This window comes from Pseudochaenichthys georgianus, chromosome 22, assembly GCF_902827115.2.
Source record: "Pseudochaenichthys georgianus chromosome 22, fPseGeo1.2, whole genome shotgun sequence".
In the NCBI taxonomy this organism is placed as follows: Eukaryota; Metazoa; Chordata; class Actinopteri; order Perciformes; family Channichthyidae; genus Pseudochaenichthys; species Pseudochaenichthys georgianus.
The window spans coordinates 14967798-14978232 of NC_047524.1; the positions used below are offsets into that span (position 1 = coordinate 14967798).

Sequence of the window (10435 nt, forward strand, 5' to 3'; positions counted from 1 at the left end):
AAAGGTGGACAAAACACTAGTTTTACACTTAAAATATTAATGACATCTTATATTTTTACCACATCATCACATTTGTTGTGAATTTTTAACGACAAACTATGTCTGGAGTAAGAGAGCAGAGATCGGTTGCATGGAAAGAAGGCAAGTCATCTCTCCTTTACGCCACAGAAAGCCAAGAGCAGACTGCCAGACGGGGAGAAAACCAGGAGCTCCATCATGTGCATGATATGATACACACACGCTTCACTGACCTGGGTCAATACAATCCATAGAAACTCCTTTAATAAAATAAGATATTAAATGAATACATAGAAAGTATATCATGTTTGTTGTTAATTGAAGTTGCACTGCAGTCGTGTGTAACATTAAATTATGTGTTTAGTTTTTAAATCAATGGCTCTCATTTGCCAAAAAGGTCGGGCATTACTTCCATAGATAATAGATCTCCCATGAAGAAATAAATAAATCACAACTAAGAATTTATCAATGTTTATTAGCAGAATAAATCTGATTCTGGAGGCTAGGAGAAACCATATATGTACAGGTACATACTGTACAGCAGCACAAGTCTGGTTTTGACAGGATGTTGCAAATTAAAACCGTATCATTTTTAGCTTTAGAAATGGCCAAATTGTCTCAACACAAACATATGTTACACTGCCCATGTTGTTTATTCCACATTAAACACCAAATCTCAAGGTTAAATTAAATACAAAACAATAATGATTCAACTCTTACATGTGTAAGACGGGACAATGTACTAGATTGATTTTAAGTACTAGAAACTAGATCAGATTTGCGCAGTTTCAGTTGCAATCAGGCATTGTCTGAGAAGTAAAAATCCTCTTCCTCTCCGCTTTCAGACAGCACGGCATCTTTTTCAGGAAACATCTCCCAAACCACAAAGCTGTCATTTTCTAGTGAAAAAAGAGAGAACAAGTGTGTGTTACAAGTGTACATGTGTCAAAATAACTACCATCAACATTGTTTTACAGCTTTGGAAATATGTTTACTTAACTTTTACAAGTCTCACAGCTGTCATAATGAACATCAAGTTAAACAGCTCTCCCTGTATTTATTAAATACCAGCACTATAAACTTCAAATTAGCTAAAGGGCCATTTGATTATACCCTACACATGTCTCACGAGTCCTACCTGTGTTAGCACATCTTCTCATTGCTTGTTTAACTGATGGTGTCGGTGTGAAGGTCTGAAAGAAAAAAGATTGAAAATGTTTTTGTAATAAAATATTAAAATCCATGCGCTAAAAGATATTAACAACGTCATAAATGAACTACAAGAAAGCAGTACCTTTGAGGAAGGAGCCTGTTTACAGACCTGAAACTGATTCATCTTCATCTTCTTCTGGAGTTTATGGATGTACTTTTCGTTATTGGTCCTTAAAAATGAAGAAAAAGGCAGGTTAGACACTTCAATCACACCTCAATTCTGAGGAAGAATTCAACGTCACTCACCTGTTTAGAGAGCCTATCATGCCAGGAGTGATATGCAGACCTTGAGGAGTCTTTACTTCTGGGAAAACTGTGGAGGTGGGGCTCAGTGGCTCCATCTCTGACAGATTGAAGTCTTCTTCACTCTGACACATGGAGGGAACCTACGGATCAAGATAGTCACGAGGGGAACAGTTATCACTCATTCTGTATTGTATCGTGATGCTATTATTTTGCAAAATACCAAAAACAAAGGGGAACTAACCTCAAAACGTTTCCTCTGCATGTACTCGGAGCTGAAGGCGTCCTCAACATCTTCTCTGGGCATGGCCTCCAGGAACTCACGCACTTGCTGCTTCCTTTTAAAGGTTCCCAATCCGGCAGATATCAAAGGAGGATCTGTAACTAGGCATAGATTATAGTTTGTCACATTTCCGCATGCCAACTCTTCTTCAAAAAGAAATAAGATGCAAGATAAGCTGCCATTCAAACATTAGAACGTTCTCTACCTGGATCTTCTGTTGCTTTCACTTTCGCCTTCTCCTTCTTTCCTTCCGTCTTTTTCCTGGCTGTCTTCTCAGGAGTCTGGGAGGTTCCCTGCCATGTGTGCTGGCAGTAGCACTCTTCTGCAGAACGTGTCCCAACCATTCTCGCCACCTTTTCCCAGTACCCTGACATGTCCTTAGGAAAGTAGGACACAGCCCTGGAAAATGCAACAAAGCACACACCAGTGAGCGTGAAATCAGGACACAGAAGTATGTGACTTTCTCATTTCAGTAGGACTACAACACTTACTTTTGAAGTTTCATAAGCTCGGCCTCTGTCCACTCGTCTTCGTCTTGCTCTGGTAGATGTGGCGCTTTGCCGTCTTTTGCTTTGGGCTTTTTCTTGAGGGATTTTGTCAATTTAGGCGAAGGCTTTGGAGGTGATGGGGACTTGGTGCATGTGCTCTGCTTCTGTTTTTTACGTGTTCCTCTGGTTCTCCTCACAAGATCCTCCTCAGAAGACGTGGATGAATTCCTTGTATCGCTTGTATGTAACTTTTTAGGAACCCCCCTGCTGCTCTTCCTTTGCACCGTCCCCATCTTCTTTCTCCCATTGACCTCATCCTGTGAAGATGCTGAAGCTGATGATTTTAGGGATTTAGGGGCAATCCGTTTGCATCCCCTGACTTTCTGTAAAGGGCTTGTGGGGTCAGGCGTCCGCAGGTGTTCAAGGGAATCAGAGAGATTCTCATCAGGCTTAACCTTGGCTCGGGTGTGTCTGCGGGGAGGAGCTTTGACCCTCCTCAGTGGGACTGATGCCTCTTTGTTGTTGACTGGTTCACGTTGTTTTCTGCCTGGAAGCATGGAAGTCAGATTGTCAGCAAGCTACTCAGAAATAATCTCAGTAGACTAAAACTCCAAGTCATCTTTACCTTCACTGCGGGCAGGTTTCTGTGACGTCTTCGTAGAAACTGTTGTTGTATCATTCTGTCAGATATAGAAATGAAACATGGTCACATTATTCCGAAATATTAGTTATTTGTACAAATATTCTGGCTTGTTATGTAACCTTTGAGTTCAATTTGTGGTGCTTACCATGCAGATGCTGGTTTCATAACATGCATGGATGGTAACATTCATGTGTGCATCCATAAAAACTCTCCCTCCTTTCCAATACTCAAGAGGCGCTTTGAGCACACGGCCACTTCGGGACACCTTAGCTTGTGTCAAGGGGGCAGGACTGGAATCCGCTGGAGAAAAGGAGAAACATATACAACGTTTTTTTTAAGTATTTAAGAACAATGTCTATAGTATTCAGACACATGCATAAAAATGCACTTCCACACATACAAATCTACGATAACATTTATTTGCCATGCTAGTGCCTCTAGAGAAGGCAATGTTTATCTGTAGGCAGGTTCAACGACCATTTTATTTATCGCAACCGATGGCTCAGGATTTCTAAACTTTGGGGACTAAAAATCTGCATTTATTTGCCATGATGTTAAACAAAGAATGTATCTTCTACTTACGTGTCTTTACGAACTTTTGCTTTTGCCGCTTCACAGAACGGATAGTCGATGCATCAGGATTAGTCTTCGATAAGACGCTTCTCCTCTCACGGTTCCTGTCGGTGCCACGGCTGGGGTCACTGCAACAAAACAAAACTGAGTTACAAGAAGTATTTTCAGTTTAATTCTGCATGCTTAAAGGTGGGGTAGGTGATTTTGGAGAAACCAGCTCGAGTGCGCTAGAATTTGAAAATACACAGCCGGAAAAAATCTGCCACTTCCTTACAGAGCCCCTCCTCCAACACACGAACGCGCGCATGAGCAATGAGGGCACGAGATGAGTTTGTGCACAGATGGAAGGCTGACAGGCCATCCAGTTATTTTAGACGGGCCGGCTAATCCACAGATTATTTTTTGTCAAAGCACTTCAGATATTTATTGCTCTCAGGATGTTAAGAGCATTCCATGGAATATAACAAAAAGTGTATCTCGAGCCGGTTTCTCAAACTTACCTACCCCACCTTTAAGGGATTCAACATCACAATAACATCTATTTTCTGTGATAGCATGAACAAAACAGAAGTGCATATTCTTACTCTCTTGACTCTGATAGTAGCTTCTCATAAAGTGCCTCCCAGTTTGGAGGAAACCCCGTAGCGAACTTCTTCAAAAACCACTTGGGAAACTCTGCAGATACATACAAAAATAGCATCATACCACACTGTGTTCGGTTATGGTTACATGGTTATGTGCATATTATTAAAAAAAGATCTACCTGAACAGAATCTGTCTTACCAGTGTCAGCGTGCATGTACATTTTGCCGATCAGGATGTAAACGCTGCCGGAGGCCGACTTCACCGCCGTGTTAGAAACCCGCTCCACAAGGATGCTACTGTTCCAGAGCACGTTGGCGTCCCTGGGTGGAAAACATAAGTAAAAACAAATCTAGTGTTTATATTAAACCACAAAAAATGTATTCAAAATATAAAGCATGAACATAGCTGTCTCAAAGTACAGTAGCTAGTAAGAATTATACAAAATGTGTTCCAATTAAAAACTAAACAACATTTACCTGTGGGTTCCACCAAGAAACAGACCGTTGCGATCTCTATTCAGGAACCACTTTTTAAGATGAATCACACTCTCCTGCCAAAGAAGAAAACACAAGCTTTATTAGAAATTAAAAAACTAAAGAAGAAATAAACTTTAAATTAATTGAATTTGTCTTAAAATGTGGTTGCACATTTTAACCTTGGTTTATGAAGTTTGCCAGAAGATTCTTTTATTTTCACAAATGTCACCCCTTTCATCACATTATATATATATATATTACAATTTACTGTATATTAATTTTAAATACTTCTACTTACACGTGGGAATTGTGTACGCTGCCTCCAATTATTTCGCTTGAACACGGCTTCTTTCTTCGGTATTGAGACCCGTGGTGAATTGAGCACAAGGGGGTCTTCATGCAGAAAAGGTTGTGGCGACAGAACAGGGTTGGCGACGTTCTCGGAGGGATCGGTTTCTGATTGGCTGTCAGGAAAATCTCTGAGAACATTGTCCTCCATCTCACCCATGTTGTGAGCTTTAAATGGAGAAGAAAACTAGTCAAAACAAGACACCGAACAAATTTAAAAATCAACTATGTCTATACATGATGGCTAAAACATTATGCATTGTAGGATTTAAGTATTAATATCACACACCCTGAGAAAAGAGATCCCTGGTGCAATTGCTGACTTTATTAACTTCCTGCTGCTCTATTTTAGATTCCCTCTTCTTCATGGTAGCGAACATCTTGGCTGGAGACATTGGAGGACATCTTTTCACAGCAACAAAGCACTCTGTTCCAAGCAACAAAGAGACACCATTACACTCCTTTCCCTTGATTAGTAGGGAAGTTGGACTTGGAACAAAACAAAACAAGTATGTCTCACGTTTCATTGCTATTACACTTTGTGGGTTGGATACCTCAGGTTCATGAGTGAATTGGTCCATCTCTGATTGGTCAGCAGAGAATCCTCTAACATTACCAACATACTCACTCAAAGCACTGGAAGTTTTCCTTTCTGGTTGTGGATGGCCTTCATTGCTGACCTTTCTACAGCTACTGACTTTGTCAAACTCCTGCGGCTCCCATGTTCTCTTCCTCAATCTATTTCTCCTGGGTGACAACATAACGGGTGGAGGCATCCGTTTGTCAACAGGAGGATGGCCCTCACCAAACACACTGTTTACAAAGTCATGTTCCAATGGTTGTCTTTTTACTGAAGTCCTACTGAACCCATGGAAACCAGCCGAGTCTCTGATCTGAGCTGGTTCAGTGTGGATCGGTGGTCTGATCGACAGAGCTGTTGACTCCAGGAAAGCTCTCTTTCTCGGTGTGCACCCATGTCCTCCAAGAGGCACTTCCTCTACACGCTCGCGGTTGATGTCCGAAAACCAGCAATCGAAACCTTTCTGAGGACTCGATATGGGAGAGAGAGTTAATGCCTGCGCTTCATCACGATAAGAACTAGACCTCTTATTCTCTTTAAATTGGTCGGTCATCCAAGTGCTCTCTGATCTCTTCCTGGGCGACTTAAAAACTCCCCCGTGTTTCTCCCGTATGCCAAACAGCGGCTCCTTGCCTGGAAAATTCCACTGATTCTCGGACCGATTCTCTTCTCTCACTTTAGACTTTAGCTTAGCAAACACCCTGGCAGGGGATTCAAACTTCGGATTTGTGTGTTTTGATATTTGCTCATACGACGCCATGGTTTGGTGAAGGAAAAAAAAACAATCATCCAAGTCGTATGCTAGCAGCTAGCTTGCTCGTCGCAAATTTCAAATATCTCATCACCGCCGCGGTTGGTTAGAACCTGTGACGTACTGCCAAAACAAGACGTCACCTCCGCACATGACCACCCTTTCACAATAAGAGATATTTTTAATGTACCTTCCCAAACCAAAGATGCTGTACCGTCTCAGCTGAAAAAAATGTGATATTCTAATGTCTAATATGTGGAAAAATATATTACAAAAGTAATAGCATACTATTTCATGACATTCGAAAATTAGTCATAATATTTGAAAACAAAGTCTTAGTAAGTATGTTGAAAAAAAAGTCATAGCTTACAACGTCAACAAAAATGAAAAATGTAATAGTAGGTCGAAAAATATGAGAAAAGTCATTGGTGTTATTTTATTGTATATGACTTGGTTCAATGTATCTATCTTCTCCATTGATCAATGTAACTAATTATGCAATGTTACCCTTTTTTATGTTTAAGATTGATTGTTGTTCATTAACATTTTATTTTTTTACTTTTCAATTTCCGGGTCAAGTCACACTTCCGGGTGAGCTTGTTTATTTTTCAGCTGTCACTGCTGGTTGTCAGTCAGTTGGCTCGCCAGTAGAACAGTGGACTTCACAGGAAGAATATGTCCTGTATTGTTTTAATTTATACAAGCAGTGCAACTTTAACAATTTAAACAAAGCGGACTGTTATTACTTTTAATATATTTGGATATACAGTGTTGTTTCGCTGTTTGAAAACTCCTGAGCCGGTGTGACTCAAGTGATGCAACATGGCAGCAATTCCTCTCAGTATGTGTCTCTTCTCCGCACTAAGGAGACACACTCGGTGTCAAAGCCGGGGATTAAACTCTTTGGCCGAGAGGACAGTGTGCCGGGTGTCCTCTGTGATGACATGTAACCGCAGAGAGGGGGACCTTGACAGGAGACCCGGTGTGGAGCGGGACAGGAGAAGCGGTCAGGACAGCAGCAGCTCTCCCCTGCTGCAGTCACTCTCTGTGGGGCTGGGACTCTGCGCTGTGGCTCTTCTGGACAGTCGAACAGATGAACAAGTAGTGGACGGAAGAGTGTCTTTATCCGGGCGGTTTCTTGGACTCATCCTGCCATCAGCTCACTGTGCCTCTCCCTTTAAACCCGACACCCCCCGGTATAAATACAACTTTATTGCAGATGTGGTGGAAAAGTCTAATCCAGCTGTAGTGTACATTGAAATCGTGGGCAGGTGAGTTGAGTTAAAGATGCAGTGATGCATGTTGTTCAACCATGTTTTAAAAAAAACCACAATGATAATAAGCTGCAACAATACAATAATGGAAGGAAAAACAACATGGGTATTGATGAGAATTATTAAACAATAACGTACTTTTAGAATATGTTAGCTCACTATCAAAGGACTTGATAAATACCTTAAGGTAGGTCCCGTTTACCAACATCTTGAAGAAGCTGCATGTTTCATAATTGCTAAAATAATGTTTTGTATTCCTCTCTCTGTGCAGATTAACTTATTAATGCATTTCCTTTCCAGGCTGAATACATAAACTACTGTTACTGTTTTACAGACACCCATTTTCAGGAAGAGAAGTCCCTGTGTCAAATGGCTCTGGTTTCATCATCAGCAGTGACGGTCTCATCGTCACCAATGCTCATGTTGTGGCCAACAAGAGAGGCGTCCGTGTGAAGCTCACCAACGGGGACACGTACAATGCCACTGTGCAAGATGTTGATCAAGCAGCAGATATTGCCACCATTAAAATCACTGCAAGGGTAAACAACTGCTCAAAGAACTGTGTGTTGTTTATTTGTTTACCTCGCTGGAAGTGCTTACATCACTGTAACACACGGGATCAGATCATTTAGAAGTAATAACTGTTAAGAGAAAGAACACAAGAAAACGACAACAACAATCCAGCAATTGCACTTGGTATTAACATGATTTTGATCATATTTGTGACACACTTTCAGCCTGTCTAATGGTCAAGATCATAAGATACGTCAGATCATTGCTTTTTCTTTGTCTTCAGTTAAATAGTCTCAATGGTGTACCAACTCTGAAGAGAGACTGCATCTTTGCCTGAGAATTACAAGCTCTACTTAAAAACCACTATAGCAATACTATGTTTTGACCCTTTCAAAAGCATTACTGGTATATTTATAATAAGGCAGGACACTTGCATGATAGGAGCTTTTTAATAAGAAACGGTAAGCTTTATCCCCTTGACGTACGACTGACATACAAGCAGTGTGGATGTGTTTATTAATCGCTATCTCTCCGCCTACCCTACATGCAGAATCCTTTACCAACGCTCAGCCTCGGTCGCTCATCCGACATTCGACAAGGAGAGTTTGTGGTTGCCATGGGGAGCCCGTTTGCTTTAAGGAATACAATCACGTCAGGCATCGTCAGCTCAGTGCAGAGAGGCAGCAAGGAGCTGGGTCTGTCCAACTCCAACATGGACTACATCCAGACTGATGCAGCTATTGATGTGAGTTTCCTGCTGTCATTATACTAAAAGGATATAAATGTAGTTTGTACACAAAAACACATTGCTTTGACTGTATATTACGCTGACACTTAATGTTATGAACAATGGGGTCATGCTCGTTAAGAGGAAGTTCTGTGAGTCCAACATTTCTCATATTAACGTCATGCTTTGATGTTCTGTTCTGCAGTTTGGAAATTCTGGAGGTCCTCTGATTAACTTGGTGAGTCACAGATTCAGTTCATCACATTAGATTGGACTTTTAGTGATTGTGACAGTTGTTAATGCTCCATGAAAGAACCCTCTTTGTTTCCCTTCCCGTTGCATTAGGGTACCTTTTTATTGTTACAGGATATGTTAACTGAGTGTGGGGATGATGTGTAATTAGTATAACCTTTAAATAGTTTGAATTAATACAAGTTGCTTCCTACCAACTTGAAAAAACATCCCTTTCAATGACACTGCACACGTTTCTTAACCTAACTGGACTTTGATAGCCATAACATGCAATCTGAATGTTATCTCTGCTGTAATTAGGATGGTGAAGTCATTGGTATAAACACGATGAAGGTCACAGCCGGAATCTCCTTTGCTATTCCATCTGATCGCCTGCAACTCTTTCTGGATCAAGCATCAAAAAAGAAGAGTAAGAATCAGAATCTCAAAACTGTCCAAAGTGTTCTCTGGAGCATTCAACTGTTTCCTCTTGAGAAAGCAAAACAAGGTTTTTGTGCATCCTCTTACAGATACTTGGTCTGGCGAGTCAGAGACGAAGCGGCGGTACATTGGTGTGATGATGCTGACCCTGAGGCCGAGGTAAATGCTTAACAAGCAGGACGGGCTGCAGAGAAAACTAGTAGAGAGGAGTAACAGCAGAGCTGGTTTCTATTTTTCCATTTGTTCCAGCATCATCGCAGAGTTGAAGTTGAGAGACCCATCCTTCCCTGACGTGACACACGGCATCTTGATTCACAGAGTAATCATGGGCTCCCCGTCCGACAGGTAAGCAGACTGTGGATGTAGATGACGTACCATTCTTGCTCTAGCGTGAGTGTGGAAAAGTATATTCCACACCTGAAAAAGTCATGGAATTATAAAAAACCTTGAACGTTTCCGAGAAGAAATCGAATTTTGATGTATACATATGCTGGTTACCCCTGGCTGGAGGTGGAGCTTTGCCATGTTTTCTATAGTAGGCAATGAATTTAGCATGTATATGTTGCTGCCAACCCATAATACTGTGGCCCTTGTTTCAGAGCTGGCATGCTACCAGGAGACGTGGTGTTGGAGATTAATGGAGTGAAGGTGAACACCTCAGAGGAGATCTACAAGGCTGTCCGCAGCGACGAAATCACCATGGTGGTGCAGAGAGGACAGAAGTTGCTTCGACTGCAAATTAGTCCAGAGTTCACAGAGTGATGCTTTCAGAGGGTCACATGATTAATACATGTTGTAATATTTGAGCTCTAGTATTTGAGGACTTTTGTTGATACCTCAAATGAAAGTATGTATTGCCTGAAACGGTCTTTCTCTACAAGGCTGTTTACTAAATAATGATTTGATGTCATTTCTAGAATCAAACAGTTTGAATCGTCGTAACCTGCCAGCACCTAAAGACTTTAATGGCCGGTCTAGTATTTATTCACCGGTTTCGCAGAGTACAATAAATATGTTTTCTACTGCTAGAAATTTGCCTAAACTAGTCA

General features: G+C 41.2%; 2 protein-coding genes across 5 annotated transcripts; one reads left to right on the plus strand and one right to left on the minus strand.

The window, feature by feature from the left end:
- Positions 1-473: 473 nt before the first annotated feature.
- Positions 474-6334, minus strand: mis18bp1 (MIS18 binding protein 1). 4 transcript variants are annotated; one of them, XM_034112206.1, is made up of 16 exons: positions 5390-6334; positions 5159-5296; positions 4820-5037; positions 4522-4595; positions 4244-4365; positions 4045-4135; positions 3470-3588; positions 3033-3187; positions 2870-2924; positions 2248-2791; positions 1962-2155; positions 1718-1857; positions 1477-1616; positions 1340-1400; positions 1157-1211; positions 474-917 (listed from the first exon to the last, which is right to left on the minus strand). In XM_034112206.1, exons 1-16 carry the CDS (start codon positions 6207-6209, stop codon positions 817-819), a joined length of 3027 nt encoding a protein of 1008 aa, XP_033968097.1. In that variant the 5' UTR covers positions 6210-6334; the 3' UTR covers positions 474-816. The 4 variants fall into 4 exon arrangements, with proteins under 4 accessions (XP_033968097.1, XP_033968098.1, XP_033968096.1 ...); XM_034112207.1 differs by having other exon boundaries at positions 1313-1400; positions 5498-6333; XM_034112205.2 differs by having other exon boundaries at positions 1313-1400; positions 1718-1851; positions 5390-6333.
- Positions 6335-6801: 467 nt separating this feature from the next.
- Positions 6802-10410, plus strand: LOC117467719 (serine protease HTRA2, mitochondrial-like). The gene is made up of 8 exons (XM_034111550.2): positions 6802-7471; positions 7809-8013; positions 8538-8732; positions 8920-8952; positions 9267-9375; positions 9476-9545; positions 9636-9731; positions 9986-10410. The coding sequence occupies exons 1-8, from the start codon at positions 7023-7025 to the stop codon at positions 10146-10148; spliced, it is 1320 nt and encodes a 439-aa protein (XP_033967441.1). The 5' UTR covers positions 6802-7022; the 3' UTR covers positions 10149-10410.
- The last annotated feature ends 25 nt before the right edge of the window (positions 10411-10435 follow it).

Coding starts and splice junctions, on each gene's coding strand:
- LOC117467719 (XM_034111550.2), top strand. CDS start 7,023: ATGGCAGCAATTCCTCTCAGTATGTGTCTCTTCTCCGCACTAAGGAGA. Junction 9,376..9,475: donor TCAAGCATCAAAAAAGAAGA/GTAAGAATCAGA, acceptor ATCCTCTTACAG/ATACTTGGTCTGGCGAGTCA. Junction 9,546..9,635: donor ATGCTGACCCTGAGGCCGAG/GTAAATGCTTAA, acceptor CATTTGTTCCAG/CATCATCGCAGAGTTGAAGT.
- mis18bp1 (XM_034112204.1), bottom strand. CDS start 6,209: ATGGCGTCGTATGAGCAAATATCAAAACACACAAATCCGAAGTTTGAA. Junction 4,136..4,243: donor GTACATGCACGCTGACACTG/GTAAGACAGATT, acceptor ATGTATCTGCAG/AGTTTCCCAAGTGGTTTTTG. Junction 2,792..2,869: donor GAAACCTGCCCGCAGTGAAG/GTAAAGATGACT, acceptor CCATGCTTCCAG/GCAGAAAACAACGTGAACCA.